This window comes from Grus americana, chromosome 5 (assembly GCF_028858705.1).
Source record: "Grus americana isolate bGruAme1 chromosome 5, bGruAme1.mat, whole genome shotgun sequence".
NCBI lineage: Eukaryota > Metazoa > Chordata > Aves > Gruiformes > Gruidae > Grus > Grus americana.
Genome location: NC_072856.1, coordinates 56,756,847 through 56,779,162, shown reverse-complemented (window position 1 = coordinate 56,779,162; position 22,316 = coordinate 56,756,847). Strand labels below are relative to the sequence as shown.

Sequence of the window (22,316 nt, the reverse complement as noted above, 5' to 3'; positions counted from 1 at the left end):
ATGTTATTTAGATTTAATAAGTTTCAATCCTGTGGTACCTTTTTAATTTTAAGATTCGTTCTATTAGGTTTTGCAAAGTAGGATGATCTTTTTCTGTTAGAAAAGTCATATCACAGCACAGATTTGTGGACATAATTCCTAGTGCTTCATGAATTGGGCTGTTTGAAAATTCCAGAGCATGCCTCTGTAGTTATAAACTATTATTACAAAGTAAAATAAGCTTTGGCTTTGTCTCCTGTCCTGTACAGTGAACTGGCTTTCCCTTGTTAGGTTAGCCAGCGTATGTCCAATGGAAAAAGCGAATTCTTGCTTCCCTTTAGATCACTAGGATCCTCCATTCTGAATTTTAAGCTTTATTTTACCTAGCTTTAGGGCAGTTAAAGCCTCAGCAGCTCCACAGAGAGGAGTTTCTCTTCAAGGCTGCTGCTTCAAAGGCTTTCCAGAGTTGGGAAAGGGACAGTAACCAGCAAACGCTGACAGATCTTCCTGCTTCTGGCCCTGAAAGTGTGTGTGGTGTGTGTTTGTTTTTGTACACCTACACATTGGCCTGAAACGATCAAGTAGCATCCAACAAGGCTCATAACGAAATCTCCCCATATTAATGAGTACATTGGAAAGAGGGGAGAATCTGCAAAGAAGAGGAGGAAAAAATTTTGGTCAAAAGGGACAAACCTTTGGGCTTTGTGTTCAAAGGAATGAAAGTTAACAAGGTGGAAGCTTAAACTGGTTTTGACTTTAACTGTTTCAAGCACCCTTAGTGTTTTGGGGGCTGGAAGCGGGGTGGACTGATGGCCTTGGTATAGTCTCAACACTTGGTATGATGCTTTCCTGAGATAGAAATGGAGTTGTGTCTGCTTCAACGGTACACAAGAGGGTTTTGAGAATATTGCAATCTGATTAAGTAATATTGATGCAGCGATTGCCCACAACTTTGCCTTGGACTTCTGAGTACTTGAAATATTTTTCACAGGAATCAAATCTTCTCTGTGTCTGCAAACTCAGGAAACCAACAAAAACAAGGAATTTTTTTTTAGTTACGTATTACAGTGGAGTAGTAAATGACTCAGATGGTCAGCTTATCTCAGCTGAGAGGTGGTGTCTTTTCAAAAAAACCCCAGTAACTTTGTTCGCATCCAGTGATTCAATTAAATTTTTCTTACTCAGAGTATACAAGGGCTAATGGTGCAAAGGAATATACTGGCCAGTACAACTTCACACCAAAGTACATCAGTTCTTTTCAAGACATCTAGTAACACGAGTTTAACACTGTGTAAACTTTTGCACTTGTAATTTTAACTTTTACTCAGACGTTTTATTGCATGTTACAGTAATAGGACTTGTACTTTGCATCACTTGGTAAACAAGCAAATATTAAGCTAATTTTAATGGAAATTTCTTGTCAAGATTAGAAGCTCTGATAAATGAGCTTTGGCATTTTGTGATTGAATGGGGTAAGGGGTTACTGCCTCTAATAGTCTGGCCACTCTTTTCCAGGAGGTTAATGCCCTTGTAGACTGGATAGTAGAAGTGAAAGTTATAGAATCATTTTGGTTGGAAAAGACCTTTAAGATCATCAAGTCCAATCATTTATGATGGCTTCTCAGCTAGAAAGGCACCCACCCTTTCTACATTGAAGCCTTCATGCTGTCCAAACAAAACCAAGCGTTCTCAAAAGCAGAGGAGTCCTCTAGCATCTAGTTTCTAAGACGTCAGAATCATTATCTTGTGATGTCCATCCAAAAGTATGATGGAGAAATTTTTAGCACAAAGGCCCCTATGTGGGCATCAGGAGTTGTGTTTTCTTGTGAGACACTGAACATGAGGCATGAACCCCTGTATATTACTGCTTCCCAGAAAGGGAGGAATGTCTGAAGAGTCTTTTTTTCTTTTTTCTTTTTTTTTTCTTCCCCCCCCCTTTTCCTTGGTTGCCATACTGAGTAACTGGCTTCTAGTCTGATAGTGTTTTAGGTGACTAGAATAACAGTCTGTCTCTTTCTGCAGTGGCTGCAGACAATCTGGCAGCAATCACTGTTACTTTTTAATATTTCTAGTTATTTTGAGATATCCTCCAAATGTCTCAAAGAAGGCTTGGAACACTGAAGGGGAAGAAGCATTTATTTTTTTTTTTTTTTTTTTAGGAATAGCAGCATCAGGAGGAAAATGAAATTCAGCATGCCACTATTTGTTTTTGCAGTGGTCATCACCCTGATTGCCAGCTCTGACAATATTTTCACAGAAAGGGTAACTAAATAGATGGTATTTGTTCTTTATAATAACTCTTTCAGTAGAATGTCAGGACCTGCATCTAAATGAGTATATTCACATTTTCATGTTCCCATTTTTTATTTAAAGCTTCCCCTCCTAACTTTCTGAAACTACTTCATACAGACTTGGTAAGTTAAAATTAGGGTTTGTGTAGTGGGTAATGTTACATTTCAAAGCTAATCTGTAGAGACCTAGCTGCGTGAACCTATAAAAGCTAGATCTGATTTTTTTTACGTATTAAGTGTTTGTTTAGATTAAATATGTCTGAATCTTTTTTTGATCAGCCTGAGCAATTTGCATGCTATGCAGCAGTCATCTTCTATACTTTATTAAATATCTGTCAATTATAAATATCAAGGTTTTACATTAATGTCAAGATAGTACATCAAAAATTCATGGAATATGTGACTTTTTTCAAGGGTATTTAATACTTAATGCATTTGTGTCATTTTTCTTTCTAGATATATTGACAGGTTTTATTAAGTGTTTGTTAGGGAGATCTCATTTTTACCAAGGGACTATAAAGAGAACCTGCATACTAAATCAATTTTTTAATCAGAATATTGTTCTTTTTTGTGTGTCTTCAGATTCTTGTAATCTATAGGGTTTTTAAGTTACGTAGTAAAATAGTCCAAGTCAGAAATCTAACATGATCAAATATGCTGACGTTAGAGTATCTTAACTTTAAAACAGCTACTAGAACATTGTACCACAGAATGTTATAAATATGATAATTACATACACTGGGATTTTATTCTGCCTTGTGTCTTTTACTATAAGACCATAGATTTTGTCCTTTATTATAATTTACTAGTGGTTTTATATGAATTATGTCTGGATGATATCCATGTAGGGGCAGTCCCTAAGTTTCACCGATTTACAAATGGGAGGGTCACAGAGCATTTGGTGGCATCCAGAATCTTTGCCCGTGGGTTGCATCTTCAAGTTGACTCGTTACAGAGGGAGTACTTATGTCAGATGAACAATTAACCTCACTGTCAATCTGCTAATTTAATACTGATTTTTTCTCACGGAGGGGACAATGGCAGCATGTATATATTTTGCTTCCTATAGGGATTTGCTCCAAGTTAGGGTTGAGCATGTTGGCTGGCACTACCTGTATAGAGTGTGAGTAGGAGGAACTGTGTGTGTGTATTGTGTTTGGTCTGTAAAAATCACTTTTACGCCACTGTTAAACCCTTTGTAGTCTCTGTAATGCTTTTTACTTTTAGAGCGTTGTGACCATAGTAATTATTGCATTTGCAGAATTATTTATTCCCTTGAAAGTTCTTGCATGGAAAGAGGGAGAAGAGCAGAAAAGGGCAGAGAGGAAAAGGACAGGGAGTTAGCTGTTTGTGGGGTCTTTCTCCTGCGATAAACTTGCCAGCCAGACCCTCAGGGTGACGTAAGGCAGCCTTCGTTTAGGTTAACCCAACCCGGGGATTTCAGAATGCCGGAATAACACCGAAGCGCCGCTGTGGAGGAGGTTCGTTTCAGCTTCGTGTGTCTTGCCCTCCCGAGCCGGGGGCGCCGGGCAGAACAGCTCCAGGAGGTGCCGGTGGCTGGGCCTGCTCCGCTGGTGCCGGGCTTGGCCGGTGAGCGGTACCGGCAGGTGGCAGCGCGGGGCCGCGTGCGGCACCGGCCCGTGAGCGGTACCGGCAGGTGGCAGCGCCGGCCCGCGTGCGGCACCGGCCCGTGAGCGGTACCGGCAGGTGGCAGCGCCGGGCCGCGTGCGGCACCGGCCCGTGAGAGGTACCGGCAGGTGGCAGCGCGGGGCCGCGTGCGGCACCGGCCCGTGAGCGGTACCGGCAGGTGGCAGCGCGGGGCCGCGGCTCCGCCGGCGTTCGGCAGCGGCACGGCGGCTGCGGGCGCGGTGGGAGATGCGGTTCTGGAAGCAGTGCCGCGGGGCAAGGCGTGTTCCCGCGCCAGTTAAGCGCATGGTCTGCAAAGAAACGGAGCGCTGAAGATACGGGGTTTTGAGGGGTCCTAACTTCTGTGTTCGTGTAAAATATCTTCGTCTTTAAAAACTTCAGGTGCAGAACGAGGCTCGGGCTTTTCACAACCGATAGAAATGTAATGGACAAAAGTGAAACGGATAGGCTTATATCTCTCACTGTCAGTGTTGACTTTCCCTGCTTAGTTTATTATACCAAGCTACTGCAAAATAGATTAATAATACTAGCAATAGAAGTTGAAATTAAATTGTCGTAAAGGAGTAGTATAGGGTGGTGTTTGTTTTTAAGAATTGTTATTTCCAGCTGAAGCCTAAGTTTCTACGTGTCTCTGGAATCGAGTCTGAACTGTAGTACTGCAGCAAAGATACCTCCTGAAACGTGTTGGTTTGGCTTTCCGTTCTGGTTTTGTACTGAATGTTTTTGTGAGGAGAAGAAATAAGCCTGTAAATTGCCTTGCTACAATTAAACTCGAGGGAATTTGTTCTGCGATGACCATATCATCGATGTGAATGAAAATGGTATGGAAATGTAGAGTGCTTTAAAAAGACAAAAAAGAGAAAAGTGAGGGAAGGGGCAGCGCTCCCTGGAATTACTCACTCCTGCCAGGTTTCAGAGAAAGCCCATCCAAAGGGTTAACTGGAGGGGCTGAGGGAGAACAGACACCTGGGACCTAACACCCAATTGGCAGTCTTTTGTAATATATAATTTGCCTAAAATTGCGCACTGAGCACAAGCTTTTGTTTTCTAATTGATTTACGGTTTGAGCCACTTTTACCTCATCCCCTACTGTCCTGCACACAGTGCCAGCAAGTACATTACAGTGAGAAATGATAAATTACCATGCACTTGTGATGCTAATGCATCAAGAGTAAAAAAACTGCATGCTACATGGAGCTTCATGCATTAAGAGTGTCGCAAAGATAGAGCTGTGCAAAAAAATCATTTGTATCTTCTGAAATAACCGCTTGATCATTTACTTCAGTTCATCTCTGAGACCTAATTGAACCTGAAGATTAAAATTTATGCTATTATGGCTTTCCATTTGTGAATTGGGACAAAGTTCCAAAGAAAATGTGTGAGTGTGGGCTTAAAGCTTAACTGTATTTTTGAAACTCTTAAGTTAATTGATCAGAAAGGTAACAGGTATTACAGCTTCTTAAAGCCTTTTTAAAATCTAAATATTTTGCTTGTTAATGACAACTACAGTATGTGTTCTCAAATGGCATTGCTCCACTTTTAGATGGGAGTGTGGGTAAATGGCTTAATGTTGTATTATCTAATCGATATTTGTCACTGAAACTACTTAAATATTTTAATCTGTTTTATTTCAGAGGTGTAGTGCAACTTGTACTAAATAAAACCTTTACAGGTATCAAGGAAGAATTTAAAATCTTGTATGTGTAATTTTTACTTGCATTTGTGAAATACCTTACTAATATCTCAGAGAAAAGGAAAATGTGGAAGTTGGTGAAACGTAATACGTGCTTATTGTCTGATTTCTTTCCCTCACCCTGTACCACGGGCTGGGTTTTGTTTTACCTTCACATGCTCAGTCCACCTTAAATTTTTTATTTTTGTACGATGTCTGTGGGTTCCAGTCTTGAAATATGAAGAAACAGATTTATGGCGGCTGCTGGGCACAACAAATTAAGTTGACAGTGATGTATGAGAGCATAATAGCATGATGATCCCTCTGTAGCGCGGCTGGACGCCTCCTGCTTCATTTGGCTCTTGTTAGGATCTGTTAGGCAGCTAAATAATGAAATTCTGCTGACTGATTTCTGATTTCTCTTTTCTCTCTCTTTTCACCTTTTTCTGAAACTTGCATTTCCCAGACCCATCCTAATGCCAGCAAACTGCCCTTAAAGGATTCTTTCACTTATGACGACTACAGGTTGGTCTGTCTTTGAATTCTTTTTTTTTTCTTTTTTCTTTTTTTTGGTAATATATATAGTTAACTGTGGGACCATGGAAATGCTTCATTGGTGGGAAAGCTCTATTGTTATTGAAATGTTAAATGTAGGATTTGATACTAATACACTTCCTTAATGAAAAAGAAAGTAAAATAAATATGCAGATTTTAATTGTTACAAAGGCATAGTCATTATGAGCAGTTAATTTAACCAACTGGCACACATAGTCTGAGATTAGTAAGGTAATTCATTGTTTCTTAAGAAAATAATTCAGTTGACATTGCCAGGAGGTTTGGGGTTTGGGGATTATTCTTTTAATTTCTTTTTTTATAAAAGGCTTTACCTGCACATACCAGTAAAAACTAATCTTTACAGTGGCTGTTGAACAGGAGAGCTGGAGAACTTAAGCTGTACATGTGAAGCATGAGTGTCACTTGGAGGTGCTATAGGGGGTGACATAATCAAGATAAAAATAAGAATAATTAAGATAACGAGAGCTTTAATTCTGTTAAGTGATTAAAATAGCATGAATAAAAGGCATTCATGAGGTCTTACAGGGATTTGTTTTAGCCTAGTTGTACTTCTGGGTGAGTCTATGAAATTGGGATTTCCAAAGCATGCCTCCTTCACTTACAGGGTCACAGAGGAACATGCCAACTTACATGTGAACTGGTCTAAAATTTTGCAGATAAAGTACAACAATTAAAAAAGAAACATATTACTATTATGTTTCCAATAGTGTTTGTATGTCAGAATTATCCACAATTTTAATTTGCTTTTTTAGAGATTAAGTAGATTTCAATTTGATGGTATCTTTCTAAGCAATCTCTAGTCCTTCTGAAAAAATCCTCCTGAAAGTCTAATTCTATATATTAAATACCTGATTAGCAGTGGAATTGGTGGGAGTTAAAATTATTTTTACCTTGTCCTGGTGGTGGTCTTTTTTTTCTTTTTTTTTTTTTTTTGTTCCCCTCAAAAAACCCCACGACAGCTATATATGTATTAAGGCCAAAACATAGTAAAATTAAGATTATTCTTTTTCCTCTGGCATTTAATATTCTTTTTTTTCTGAACTAAAATAAAAATTAAATTTTAGAAAATACTTAATCTTCAGAAAAGCTTAACCTTTAAGTTTGAATAGGTAGTTGGCATTCCCTTTGCTTAACCTGAGTTATAAGGGGTTGAATGATGTCTGTGTGCTAAACTGTGTTCTACTTTGTTCATTCTTTTTACCTGGTTATCTGTTTGGGGTATTGAGGCTTTTTTTCCTCTTTATTAAGCAGAAAATTTTAGCAATACTGATCCAAACCAAAAGTTTGCAAACTGAAGAGAAGCACTTCTCAAAATATCACGCACGTGTCAGGTGATGACACTGGTTTCCAGTTCATGCAGTATGTAAGCTTTATAGGGGACGAGGGGGGAAAATACCTCCTGGCTCTTACAAGAGCCTGCACACAGATGAGAGCTACTGCTGCCAGGCAGGAGCTGTGGACAACTCTGAAGCCTGCAGGAACAGCTGACCCCAGGTTTGGGATGCAGGGCGAGAGGTATGTGTGCAGCACAGGGTTGGGGAAGCGGAAGGTGACGTGGGAGTGGGTCTTGGCTGAGGTAATGGAAAGGATGAAGGTTCTGTTGCAGAGTGCAGAAGAGGGGTGGAATTGCAGTCCTGATTTGGGAACCGATCTGTGTCTTGGAAACCTAGGAGCTGCTGCATCTCCTGCCAGTGGTATTGCCTTCTACTGTTAGTACAGTTAGTGTGATCTTCAAGAAAACTAAGTTTGGAAACTCCCAGCCTAAATGCTTGCTTCAGGTTGGACTATAGCCAATCATATATCGCTGTTTTGAACACTGACCAGATAATTTTTTAATTTTTGTAGATGGGCGGTTTCCTCTGTTATGACACGGCAGAACCAGATTCCAACAGAAGACGGTTCCAGAGTTACATTGGCTCTAATACCTTTGTGGGACATGTGTAATCATACTAATGGACTGGTAAGGATTTCTTCAGTGTTGCTGAAAGGCTTTAGGGCTTAAGTATTAAGCCTTTCAGCTGCTGTAGAATGGTTTAATAACAGTTTTCATTATGCTTCTTAAGACAAGTTTTTTTTTTTATCTTCCCAAGTGACCCTAAAAACTAACATCTGAAAGAAAGATTTGTCAGTATCTTAAATGTCTTACGATAGCTTTTCAGGGAGAACTTTCTTCATCTAGAGAAAACTTTAGAAGTGATTGCACACTTACATACAGTTATGTCTCATATACATATAATGTGTCTTTAAAAGTTTTCAGTTGCATGATACCTTTTTTCCAGTCAAGTTTGAATATTTTTCTGACATGGAGTTTTGTTTCTGACAGGCTGAAAAAGATTCACAATACTGGACAGATCTGTTCTGAGAATAGGAAAGCAGACAGTGATGGAGGTTGCTTCTTGTAGCTACCACTAGGGAAAGTGGTTAGAAATTTGCAACTAAGAAATACTGCCTGCTCTCCTAACCATGCCCAAAGAGCCTTGTTATGGAGACAGCAGCAACAAGAACAAAGGCTAGTTCAACAAAAACAGTACATCTGTTACTACATCAAAGAAACAAAATGCAAAAATACTACTTTAGGGCATATTAAACATTTAAAAGGTGACATATGTATATAGAAAGTCAGACCTGCTGACATTTTGACTTGCGTGAGCTAGTTCAGAAGATGAGGTCTTTATTTCATTAACAGACTAGTTAATGTTAAGGATGGTTAATGTAAGAGGATGGTTTATCAATCTTATTTAGCCAGTCTCATGTATGCTTCAAATTTCATACCCTCTAACTGTGTTTCCAATAGATAGTATTATTTCTTGTAAGCAGCGAGTATGACCATACTATTCACGTAATCCTGGTTCTTTTGTGGGAGTGTTGACCTGAGTGTTAGGACAGCAGCATGTCTTAGTATAAGAAAAGCCTGGTTTAAATGAACAAATTTTAAAGCAAGTTATTTTTCACTTGACATTTAGCTAATTTATTGATACTGCAACTGTACCAAATACACATGGCAGGCTAGGCTATAAAGTTTTAAGGGTTTGGGGATTTTTATTTATTTATTTTTCCCTATTAAAAGGTGATTACATGTTGTTCTTTAACAGTGATTCTTGCCTTTCACTATTCGTTATGCATTTTCATAACTTTGATTTAGCAATAAAGCTTGTATGAGAGTCTCCAATGTAAAGAAAATTGCTTCAAATTCAGAAATGTTTATTTTTGTAATATAAGTCTTAGCTGCAAATATCAGTACTTCCTGTACCCTTTTCCTGCTGGGCATTTCTTTCAGATGCTTTTGCAGAGACTTGTCTGTATTCGTTAGACAACTCCTAATGAATGCCTTCAAAGTTGGGATTAGAGGAAAGAGGAAGTGAATTAAGGTTCTGAGAGGGGAAAAAATTAAGTATCCTATATTAAAAGAGCACCTAGTTATGTTGTTTTAATCATTCAAACCTCTATTTAAATTGATAAAATAATTTTTATTTTTATTATGCTCCTTAACAATGGGTTTGATATGGAGCCAGCCTCTGGAGCCAAACCTGCTAGTGCAGTAGTATGTCAGGGTTGGAAGCATTTTTTTATGCTGAAGTGTATCCTAAAGGGCGGGGGGGGGTGCTGAACTTAAATATTTTGTATGTATCTACAGACATTTTGTATCTATGTGCAGAAATATTACTCATTTGTTTCATATTTCTACATAAGCTAGTTTAGATGGTTATAGATTTAGGAAGCATAGACAACTAATATTGATAATGGACTAAGAAAAGCTACTAAACCTATTTCTGTTCTGTGTTAGTTTCCTTGTACTATTAGAAACATGGGGGGAATACTGCTAAGATAACTGTAAGTTCCTAAGATAACCAACTGTAAGTTGTCTGTATTGTACTTCATATTATTGTAGAATGAGATGAGGATGGGTTCTGCTCTAATCATAGCGCATCCCTTTAAAATACGTGAAGGGAGATGTTGTTCTTTGCAGGAAAGTAAGAATCAAAAGATGGAGTTGTATGTGCCCCTGCCTAGTCTATTCCAAACGTAGCGCTGAAATACTTCTCAAGTTAATTAGCTACTACAGATCCCTGTTCTTGCTTTATTCCACAGGGCCCCTTTCCATGAGCTAGATAATAAAATGCTCTTTGGGTTTTAACTGGAGCTAGGTCCATGCAGCTTTTTCTTGCTTCTGACACTATTAATTAGATCAACCTGCCTCTAAGAACTCTATCAAAATGGTTGTCTTCATGCATTTCTCATTGTTATTCTTTAGTGGGATTGTATTTTGACAGTCAGAGGTTGATTACCAGTTCTGCCAGAACTTTAAATAAGCTACGTTCTGCCTGTTGGGCTGGGTCCATCCTTAATCACTGACCAAGCAGACTATTGTGTGCTTTATACACAACTTGAAATTCATGTATCAGTCTGCTTCAGAAATAAAACTGAAGGGATGGAATTTGTCAGCTATCATGTGGGAAGAGAAGTAAACACCCTGTTAATTCTCTTACATGACTGCTATTAAAAGAAAGAGGAAATAAGAGTCTAGCACTCCATTATGCTTTATAGAAAAGCCTTTCAGAAGCGCTGCTTTTTTTTTTTTGAAACAAAAAAAAGAGCAAAAATAAAAAACAATCCCAAAACCAAGCAGTACTCTAGTGAAGCGTGCTTAAACTGACAGAAGCCTTCTCTTAACATACTGGAATTTCCCCAGTCCTTGAAAGCCTCCTGTTCCAACAGGCACTTCAAGAAACTGGCATGGAGTTTTCACATTCAAAAGGATTTCATTGAGTTTACACACTAGGAAAATTTCAGGACAGGTCAAGTGCTGTCAAGAGTTCCCTTTTTTGAATGGAAGTTGCATTTTTTCCCAAGATGACTGTATTTGAACTTGGAAGGTACATTTGTCATAGCAAAGGTAAATCCTCTAGCACTTGCAACCTGCAATTCAGGGTTAAATAACCTTCTAAATGAGAGATCTTAATTAAAACTTTAGTCCAGCATAGTGAACACACAGGAATTTCTGTGTTCAAGTACTACAGCGTGTGTTTTGCAGTAGGCCTGACTCTTGTGCGTGACTGGTGTTCTCTTCTGATCTCAGCGTGCCACAAACCCATTAACAGAGCTGAAGTGATGGCATCTGCATGCAGAGCAGTTCTGCAAGCATCCGCAGGGCCAGGCTGCCCGCGTTCTGGCTGCCATTTTGGGTTTGCTGCATCGTCAACAAGTTCCCTGTGCTCACTTTGAAAGCACTGGTTTGGCTGACAAATGCACACTTGATGATGCAAGCAACGTAAAACTGTTAATGTGTAAACCATCAACCCAGCTTTCAAAATAATCCATGGAGTTCTGTCTTTGGACAAACTGCATCCAAGATGGGAATCGGGGTATACTGCAACTCACATGTAAGTCAGCTTCCAGACAAGTATGTTTTCATATACAAAGACTGAGAGAGAATCTTTGGTTTCTTCTAGGTTTTTCCTCAGGTCCAGAGCATATTTTTCCATAAGTTAGGTCTGTTGGTACCAAATTCGGAATACCTACTGTAAAAGTTGCTTTCTGATTGTTCAGCAGTTTATGGTGCATCCTGTGGCTGTATCCATGCCTGCATCTTTGGTAGTACTATTCAAGAACATGGTGTTTGTCACTTTTTTAAAGTATTACATTTTCAGGATAGCTTTACTTGTTAGCGTGACCACTTTACAGTTTTGTAATTTTTCTCAGAGAAGTACAGGTTTGTTAAGAGAATTTATCCTCTTCCATTGCCTACTACCATCAAAAAAATCCTTTTAGCATTTTAAGAGTATTGCTTAACTTTAGATAAAGGGATTATTTGCAAGTAAATTATAATTCTCTGAAGATTGTATCCCCTAAAGATCCACAGTTATCTAATTCTTTTTCATTGTGAGATCAAAAGTGTGCTGGCAGTTGAAGGATAAAACACAGCATATAGAGCTGTCGGTGCCTTGCTCCCTTGGGTATCATGGGAGTGACTGAAAACTCCAGAACTTTATAACAAGCTGCCGGCTTTAGCATGGGACTGTCTGTGGTCTACAGAGGGTACTTCCCTCAGAGCCTTCCATTCACTTCAGGTATGTTATTTCTTCCCTTAGATTTCTTTAATGCGGAGATTTTCTTAAAAAGAGATTGCTCAGGAATCATAAAACAATTACTACCAGGTATATTATATTGTGCAGAAAAAGAAATGTGTGCAATTGCTCTTGTTAATATCTATTTCCAATATGACAATGTTTTGTCAATGGTGGGGGAGATAAATATAAAATGCTGAAGGTGCTTTTGTTACTTTTTCCTTGGATAGATCACTACAGGCTACAATTTAGAAGATGACCGGTGTGAATGTGTAGCGCTTCAAGATTTCAAGGCTGGAGAACAGGTAGTGTGAACAATTATCTACATAATTGTTCTTTAATCAAGTTTTGTGGACACTTGGTAACTCCCTAACAAATTTTAATAGCAGAGTGGTGTGGATTAAGCCCCACTACATTTGAATTTTATTATGCTGAGCTAATTTTGTGTGAAAATACTACCAAACTAATTAAGTGCACATTTTTCAGAATCAAGTATTTTCTATTGCTTGGTAGACCCCAGCTTTAGGATAGTTTTGATTCCTCGTATTTTAGAGAACTAGTTGAAATATTTAATCACTGGTAAATGCACACACACAGATGCTGTGTTTGGTATTCTGGATGAGATTAATAAAAGGCCATATCCAAAGGACCACAGATAAATATATTTTAGATTTGAGGTGTCGCTTTGTCTGTAATAGCAGATTGTAGAGTCTTTCTTTAAAATGTTGTTGGCTTAAGTTTCTTGTTAGTCTTCATTTAACAAGAGGTTAAATATAGTATAGTTGCCAGTCATTTTACCCATGTTGCCATTCCCATGCTTAGTGAAAAAGAGCAAGGAGCTAAAAGTATACTCCCTCCCTTTCACACAGCCATGCACACATGTACACACCCCTTCATCCTGAAAGTACCAAAGGGTGAGTCTTGCAGAGATGCATGAAACAGTTCAGAATCCAGTGTTTTGTGCAGAACTGTTAAGAAACAAAAATGATAGTTAAAACTAGTGATGCATTGAAGACAGTGGTTACAGGAGCATAGGAATTCTCCGGTAGGGAGGGTTCCTGTGCTGTGTCAGCAGCCAGCCTAAGCCCTCAAGTGTCATAGCACTCCATTTTTCCGACTGCTCGTGCAACTCTAGTTTGCATGGCCAGAAAAAGACTTTGACTATGACACATCCTGAAATGTTTTGTAACTCAGTCCAAGTTATTACTTTTAGTGTATTATTTTGCCAGTCTTACACTTAATATTTTGATTTTAATTTTTCTTATGTATTGTTACCTTCTTTTTTTAACAAAGATGTGTCTGAAAAATTTTTTAAGTATGTCTTTCCAGAGGTATATTTATCCTCATTGCTATGCTGGGGTTTACAGTGATTGTATATTTTTTTGTGTTGCTCTTAGAATTTGTTATGGTAGTCAAATATTTGCCATTTTTTCCAATAACGGTATGATGAGTTAAAAGGGGTCCACAGTTTTTCCAGAAGTGATCCAATTTATAATTTTCCACAGCTGGCAATGGATGTGTCATATAGCTGTTCTGGCTGCTCTCTCCATTTCAATTATAGAGGCTTCCGCTATATGGATTTTATTTTAGTAGTTTCACTTTGTCTGCTATTTATCAGATATTTTTTAAATTTCTGTGCAAACTTTTAACTGTTATTGACATCATTAAAGCACTTTAATTATATAATGCTTCAGTCTTTTAATGTACTGTGCAGATGTTATTTCTTAGTTTCAGCAGGAAAAGTGTATGATCCTTGCTTTTACTACTAAAAAATGTGAGGCAGCAGAAGTCCACAGAATCTATCAAACACTGGCCTTGAATAAAGCAAGTTTCTTATTCTGTTTAACTGGCTTTTTTGTAAAACAGTCTTAGAGTGTTAAAAGCATACTGTATAATCTACACATGATATGTGATTTTAGTTTAATATGAGATGTATCACAGTAGTTTTAAAGCTTGAGAGGGTTAGCAACTCTCTCCTTAACCACTACTGCAACATACCTAGGCAGGTCACTTGTTCATTATATGAGTGTGTTACAGTATAATGTTTACTATAATTTGATATAATGCTTAAGCATTTAGTGCTTGAGATAAATAGTTCTAATCTAAAATTGAAAACAAAGAAACTAGATGGCATCGTTAGTGTAGTTGAGCCCTTAAGAGAACACTGTGCTTTCCTCTGTTAGCTAGAGAGGAGTGGAAGCTTACAGGTACCCAGAGCAGTGCTGTGCCCTAAGGATAAGATGGGAGTTCTGTAACTGTTGAAACTTTTTTCTGATTGACAATTCTGTTATCAAACAAAAGGGGAAAATATCCTCTTGATGCAGGAGAAGACGGTTTCTACTCTGACCTCTTGTCCCATGTACTTTATACAGCCTAGCCCTGAATTAAACACTTTTTGCAGATTATATTTAGGAACTTCTTTTTTAATGTGAATTAAAGTAACCTATTTGCTTTAGATAAAGAGTTGAGAGTATAACACAAAAATAAATACTGGCTAAACACAGATCAGATCTCTCGTATGACACACTCTGGTATATCCGTGCTTAAGGTAACATTAAAACAAAAGCAAAGTTGATCCATCAACAGTGTAGGTCAGTCTTTTGGGTGGACATACGGGGGTGGAAAATGACCCCAGAAACTCCTTTTCTTTTAACGGGCCCTCCTTGTCTCAGATATTTTAGCTGTTAAAAGATACAGGATCTTTGAAAGCTTATTTCCATATACTGATATTTTATGACAGTCTGAGAAAACAAAGCATTTTTATTTTAAAGTATAGAATAAGAACATCTTCTCTCCTTTCAAATCTCTCTTACATGAATTTGTTTGCATCTACCTCTAAAGTATATTGCCACACTATATACAGCATTTGAATTGATACCAGAAAAAAAGGCGTGTTTCTTTATGTAACCAAATATACCTTGTACTCAGAATAGTAACTCTTTCAGGAAATAACTTTCAAATTATGCCAGTTTTGTGCGCTGATCTTAAGCTTTTTTCCTGTCCCTTCACTTCTCTTTTCATCCTTCTAGATTTACATTTTTTATGGCACTCGGTCAAACGCTGAATTTGTGATCCACAGTGGTTTTTTCTTTGATAATAATTCACATGACAGAGTGAAAATAAAGCTTGGCGTGAGTAAAAGTGACAGGCTGTATGCTATGAAGGCAGAGGTCTTAGCTCGTGCTGGTATACCAACGTAAGTAAAACACAATGCCATGGGTTTTTTAAAACATTTCCAAAGTATATAGTGTCCAGTAGAGCATATATAAAACTGTTCTATGATAGTTTTCTTAGGTATAGTATTTCTCCTGTTTGTATAGCAAATTAAAGTTGTTGTAATAATATTTACAGAAGTTCTCTGAGCTATATTATCATCTAATTTGGACCATATATAAGGAAAAAAGCATTTGCTTTAATAACCATTTGAACAAAAACAGAGCAAGGATTAATTTGAAGCAATCTGTGGTTTTTTTTTCTTTCCTATCCCTTGCAGACATACTACGATGCTCAGTATGTGAACCACAGCATTTTCCTTTAGTCTTTTCAGTCCAGAGGGTACTGTTAGGAGCAGCAGACGTGAAACATTGCATTTTCATGAATTTATTATGAAAGCCGTATAAAAATAATTGTAAGTGTAAAACTGTAGAGGTAATTGTTCTTTTCAGATACAGGTTAGGGAAGCTTTTCTTCAGTTTGAACTAGTATTATCTAATTTTTTTAAAGTTACTCTTGTAACAGGGCATTTGTTGTATACTTTAAGGTCTTTTATGTTGAAATAAGTTCAAAGCTATGACAATAGAACTTGCATTTAGTGTTGCTGTTTGATTGTTTCTTTTATTAGTTCTAGTGTTTTTGCCTTGCACTCCACTGAGCCTCCAATCTCTGCCCAGCTTTTGGCTTTCCTTCGAGTGTTTTGTATGAGTGAAGGTAAGATGTTTTCTAAAGATAACCTAATTTACATTTGGTTTGGGGTTGGGGGTTTGTTTGTTTTTTAATGCAGGAATGTGATAGGCATTTATATAAAACATTAAGCTAGAAGATTGGAGGAGTTGAGGTTAAAAAGGGATCTATAAACTCATGAGAAACCCAATCTTTGGCCATGTTGTCTGAGGGAATATTTTGGTAACATAGGCCTTTCTGGAAGTCCTAAAGCATGAGGTGATGCAATTTTAATTTATTTTTTTAATCTCCCAGGCTGTAGTGAATGAGTGGGCTTTGGGGCTTGATCTTTAGTTCTTAGGTTTAAAAATGATCACGTGAGACCTAGGAGTTACATGCTTAAAATCATAGCCTATTAGCCATCACTGCTAGAGTCATTTAGGTATGGAATTGGAATATTCTGTACTGTGGGAGAAATATGGAAGAGATATTTCAAAGTAGAGTATTTTCAATGTTTTGGTAATTCATAATCTAAAACCAATTTATGTATTTGCAGACTGTCTTTGTAGTTTCTCTCTTATGTTAGAGGGCTTTATGGGGGAAATATATGTACAATTAATAAATATTCACCTAATTTGTACATATGAAACTTCTGATTAAATGTTTGTAATAGCTGCTTGCTGGTTAGATGCCGTTTTGGAGGTTATAGATGTGCCAGTTTTTTGTGATGGTGAGAGAATTGCCTTGCACTTAGAGATGCTGTGTGGATGATGTGGATTTTAATACCAGTAGGAATACTGAAGTTGTTACGTTTTCGCATGTGCTCTATTTGCTTTCTTTAATAAAAAAAAACCTACCGAAAATTTTAAGATGCCAATGAGGGGGTGAATTTTGGCTTGGAGAAGAAAATATAGCTAGTAAATATTTTAATTGTATTACTCTGATACGCGATTGTGTTCAGATTATTCCTGTGTCTTAAATATGGTAAAAGAAAACTGTTTGTTGAGAAACTACATGCATGTGGTTTGTGAAGCTTGTGATAGCTGCTTTGCAGGAGTGAAAATTGGTAATTAAAAGATTAATGGGATTTTTGTAATGTCAAGGAGCTGATTGAAGATTTTCTACTCTGTGTGAGGTTTGTTTGATGGATGTCTTTTCTGAGCAACTATAGGGAGTTTCTGCTACTGAAAAAGATTGCCAAAACAATAGAAAAAATAATTCCATCACTGTTTGCACACTCTGACCTGTTCCTTTTATTATCAAAAAGTTTGCTGAACTCTGTAAAGAATTGCTCTCTTTTGTTTATCAAGTATTATGCAAACCATTCCATATTGCTGTCACAGAGTTATCCTGTGTATAAGAGGCTCTGATATATAAAGTATCTTTATTTCGGCGTGGAGCAGAAGGTCCATTTTCTGCTAACCTCAAGACTTCCAGTTACCTCTTTGAAGAGACGCCTAGAAATAACCAGCATATCTGATAATTCTTATTTGAGGAGAGATTTTTTTGGTAGCTGCTCAAAGCTATACTATTGGAAATAACTCTTTCTGCAGTTTGTCAACTGACAAAGTGAACGATGAGATTGTTTTTAACAGATTGGTTTTATACTTATTGCAGAAGAGCTGAAGGAACACTTGATAGGCGAGCATGCCATTGACAAAATCTTCACTCTGGGGAACTCTGAGTTTCCCATTAGCTGGGACAATGAAGTTAAACTTTGGACATTCCTAGAAGCCAGAGCATCCCTTCTTTTGAAAACCTATAAAACAACTGTGGAGGTAAAATTATCATTATATGTAATTTAAATGTCTGAAATGTTTTGTGTTATGATTGTAGGAAAAGATATTTTGTCCCCCATCTTGTCTTTGCAAACTTTAATCTGAATGTTAGTACATAATTCATTCTGTACTTTTTAAAGTGTAGAAACAGATTTGCATTATCTAAGGAAAATCAAATAAGATTGCAAAAAAGAAAATTTTGTTAATGTAATTTTGTTAATGCATTTTTTTCTTTGATTCTCTGAGTAGAGGCTACCTGCTTTTTCTCTGCAAGTAAAATGGGGAATCAGTTTCAACTTGTTGTCTATTAGTTGCATTCTTCAGACTGCAGAGAAATGTGCTACTATCGTGAGCATATAAGTGAACCTGCATGTTTCATATATTTGTGAAGTCTGCTGACGTCGCTTGTTATGCAGGCTGATCTATATGGAGAAATTTTTGTATAGCAAAATTTTTTACGAATTCTTGACAAATTTCACTGGGACTCCATGCAGACCCCTTCCTTCATCCTATGCCCGTTTGGTTCAGCCTGAAGAATCTAGTGTCACATATTATTAATACATAGAAGAAAGCTGAGGGATCTTTTTTATTGTGTTGGTTATTACTAACAAACTTGCTTTTTCTTTTATAACAGGATGATAAGTCCTTCTTGGAGACCCACGACCTTACTTCACATGCGATAATGGCTATAAAATTGCGCTTAGGTGAAAAAGAGATCTTGGAGAAAGCAGTAAAGAGCGCAGCTGCTAGCCGCGAGTATTATACCAAACAAATGGCAGATGGAGCTCCGCTTCCTAGATATGAAGAGAGCAATATTGCCTTGTTGGAGAACACTGTGGCAGACTCTAGACTCCCTATTGTCTTGAGAAACCTAGAAGATGTGGAAGAGCAAGGGGACTTAAAGATTGATGAAGCTATTGATGCTGAAGTCACAGAGAATGGGTTTGTAAATGGTGAAAACTCTCTATTTAATGGGACCAAATCAGAAAGTGAAAATCTAAATAAAGAGAAAAGCAACAGAGAGACTGAAGATGCCAAAGAATCTTCTTCAGAAAGTACTGATGAGGTTAAAGAATAGTCCTATAATTTTACTTACTTGTGAAATTAAATTAGCTGAAGTTTATGAACAGTGCATTTATGTTGGTGTGTTTCTTTGTTAACATTTCTCTTTCTGCAGAGAAAAATGGTTTTGCTGCTTTATATAAAAATGAATTTTTAAGTTATTTAAAAGATTTAGCATCCCTTTTCAATTAAGATTGCCATCTTGCTTTCAGGCAAAAACTGGGGAAAGAGGTGCCTTTGGAAGATTTTGCAGCCCTTTGTTGAACCAAATGTATTTTCTTCCTGGGGAAGAATTAAGCTCTTCTATCTGCTGTGCTTTTGTTGTTCTGTCACTCTGACTACCGAAATTAAAAGCTTGCTCTGCCTCCTGCCAAGAAAAGCAGAAGGCAGGACTGCCTCGGTATTCAGCATGAAGGTGGGAGAGCAGTACAGCAGAAAACTGGATAAGAGGATCAGAAACTTGGGAGACTGGAGGAAAACCTGTTTAAAATCAGGTATGCCAGTCCAGAAAAAGGTAAGGTGGCAACCTTATGATTGGTAGTTTTAAATGTTGATGAGAATCCAAATTGTATACACTTAAAGTGATCTCTGAAGATTTCGGTTTACTTTGTCTTTTGTTTACTGTATAAAAATATCTCATCTTTCTTCTTCAGTCAGAGTTAGGCTGCTACAATACAACATTCACCAACTTTTAAAGGCTGACTTTTTATTTCCAGGGAGTACCTTTTATTTACAAGGTTGGCAGTGCTACTGGAGAGTTTGAAAGCAGATAGGCCAAGCCACAGCTTTAAACTGTACTCTTCAAAGTGAGGTTGCTTCCCAGCTTCTTCAGGTCTTCACAACTAGCTAGAGATTTTCAGAGCTACACTTTTGACTAAACCATTATTAAAAGGAAAATATGATTAATATTCCTGTCTGCTACTCCTTCATTTCTGTGTTGTTGGATATAACGTTGAATGTGACATGGTGACCTGAGCTTAATCAACTTCAACTTTTGGTTGAGATATTAATTGATGCCATTTTCTTGAAAGACATGGCAAGCAGGTTAATGTATTTTTGGCCCAAGTCCTCTTAAACTGTGTCACTGTCTGATGCACATTTCTTGGGATACCTCCACAAGTTAAGCAGGTCTACTGTCTCCAGCAGTTTTGGTCACCCTCGTGCTATATTACCTTCTAGGTGAAAACAATACAATCCTAGCACAGTGCAATATCAGAACAAGGGTAATTCCAAGGCTTGACTTTGAAATTACCTGGGTATTGGGAGGAGAGGAGGGCAGAATATTTCTGTTTTGTGGGTGGAGAGGAATATAAAGTGATTTAATTCTGTTCTCAATGTTAAGGACTTTGTCTTTTACCTTTGTATCCTTAAGTTCAAGATAATGGCTAGAATGGACAAGCTTGGACAATTGTTTAAAGCTCAATAGATGTTGCAACCTGCTCATCCAAGATCAGTTGCAGTAAAATGTCTTTTGGCATATTCATAGTTTTATTAGATTTTGCTTTTTTTGTACTGCAACTTGGAAAATGTGTTTTTGCATAAATCTTTGGTGCAATACACATAAGTAGTGACTTTCTTTCAGGTTGTCATAGCAGTTTTGGTGTTCAGCTAGCATCAGTGCGGGGAAAATAGAAAAAATAGTTTTTTAAAAAATATTTCACTAAGAATGGCATGTTGCCATTGCACCTTGGATATTGCTTCACCACTAACAAGATGCTGGACCAGTATTTTTGTAACTATATGCTGCCTTTGGTAGAATGTTATGAATTGTCTTGACAGTTTAAATGTCATACAAAAGTCATTACATTTCAGTTTTTATTAGGACCAATATTCCATTTCTGTTTCTGCCACTTACATTGCACAACATTGTACTAGATACTATGATGCAATTCTGAAACTAGCCTTCCCTGAAAATTATAGCTGTAATTCAGAACTTAAATGCTTTGATTCAATCTGATACACTGTATTTTGTTCTGGTATTTGCTGATATCTATGGCTAAGCAAAGCCTGTGGTCACCACAGGACAGAATGTGTGGGTTTTCTTGAATAAAATATAGTTCTACCACGTCTTCCCTAGTGAGTGTATTATGCAAACAGAACCTCTACCTGCTACCGACTGCTGTATCTTTTGGGGTCTGTGGGCAGAGGAATAACTGTCCAGGTGTACAGATAAAGATTAAAGGAGAAATAGCTGGGGGAAGAAAAAAAAGAGGGATTCTAGTAAACAGAAAGGGAAAGTGGTCTATTAAGCGCATGGTCAAATTCTTACTCTTCATCTCTTAGTGTTATTTAGAAAAAATATGCTGCATACAATAAAAATAGTGAGTAATCTAATTTTGTAATTTGCATTTTTCCTCTATGCATTAGATGGTTTCTCAGAAGCACTAACCTAAAACTTAAGCTTTTCAAAACTGAGGTGGAAACCAAAAAATTGGCACTGATGAGCCCTTATTACCATCTGTCATGAAAACAGACCTTTCAAAGCATTTTAAAGTTAACTTTCTTCATAATGTTTGGTTAAGAGGCTGTTCACACTAATCCCAGGCTAAATGCCAACTCTTGCTTCTGTTTAGCTAGCTATCTGAAGTATTCCTGTAAGACAGACATGACTTGGATTTCTCGGACTGTTCTCCAAAAACAAAACTGGGGGAAAAAAAAAAAAACCACCTGAAACCTTTTGAATTTTACATGAACCTACCTACTGATGAATCATTTCCCTAACAACCTATAACTACTCTATACTGCAAGATGATGTCCGTATAGCCCTGTTGATAAAGTTGAATATACAAAATTCAGTGACAACCTCCACTCTGAAAAAATACTTGTAAAATATATAAATATATAAATGCAACTGGTGCTGTCATGAGTAAAGGGGAGCTGAGAGTCTTCTGACCGAGGTAAGATGGTTTAGGATCTTGGCTGAGATAAGCTGTGTTTTAGCGTCTTGACCAAAATAAGTGTTCCTTCCTTTGGACATTGTTAAAAGGTGGTATGTACAGAAAATCTATGCAACTCAACAGTAGCTGCATTCTTGAGGCTAATTTGCCCTTAGAGAGGAATGATCACCACGGGGTCATGAAACTTGCGTGTTTCAGCGGTAGACTGGAAGATTTAGGTTACACAAACTGTTCTTCCCTAGTTCACATGCTTAGAAACAGTATGTCATATTTGCTGCTGCCACTTCTATCACCCTTATTTTATAGAAAGGCATGGGAAGTAATCATGGAACGTAATGTGAACTCTTTCAGTCTGACACAATGAAAGTGCTCCCAAAATCCACTGCTCTCTTCTGATTTTATGGGCTGAAAGTCAGTCCTTGCTATTTCTCGTACTTTGTGCCAAACAGGAGTGTTCAGAAAAAGCATTG

General features: G+C 37.6%; 1 protein-coding gene across 1 annotated transcript in view; it reads left to right on the top strand.

Moving 5' to 3' along the window:
• SETD3 (SET domain containing 3, actin histidine methyltransferase) overlaps window positions 1-21,017 on the top strand; it is a 63,723-nt gene extending 42,706 nt beyond the window's left edge. Inside the window, exons 7-13 of the mRNA XM_054828422.1 lie at window positions 6,056-6,114; window positions 8,011-8,125; window positions 12,461-12,535; window positions 15,260-15,426; window positions 16,072-16,157; window positions 17,727-17,887; window positions 18,522-21,017. Of these exons, the coding sequence (XP_054684397.1) occupies window positions 6,056-6,114; window positions 8,011-8,125; window positions 12,461-12,535; window positions 15,260-15,426; window positions 16,072-16,157; window positions 17,727-17,887; window positions 18,522-18,965 (1,107 nt within the window). The 3' untranslated portion in view covers window positions 18,966-21,017. The remainder of the gene's footprint in view (window positions 1-6,055; window positions 6,115-8,010; window positions 8,126-12,460; window positions 12,536-15,259; window positions 15,427-16,071; window positions 16,158-17,726; window positions 17,888-18,521) is intronic.
• Window positions 21,018-22,316: the final 1,299 nt, after the last annotated feature.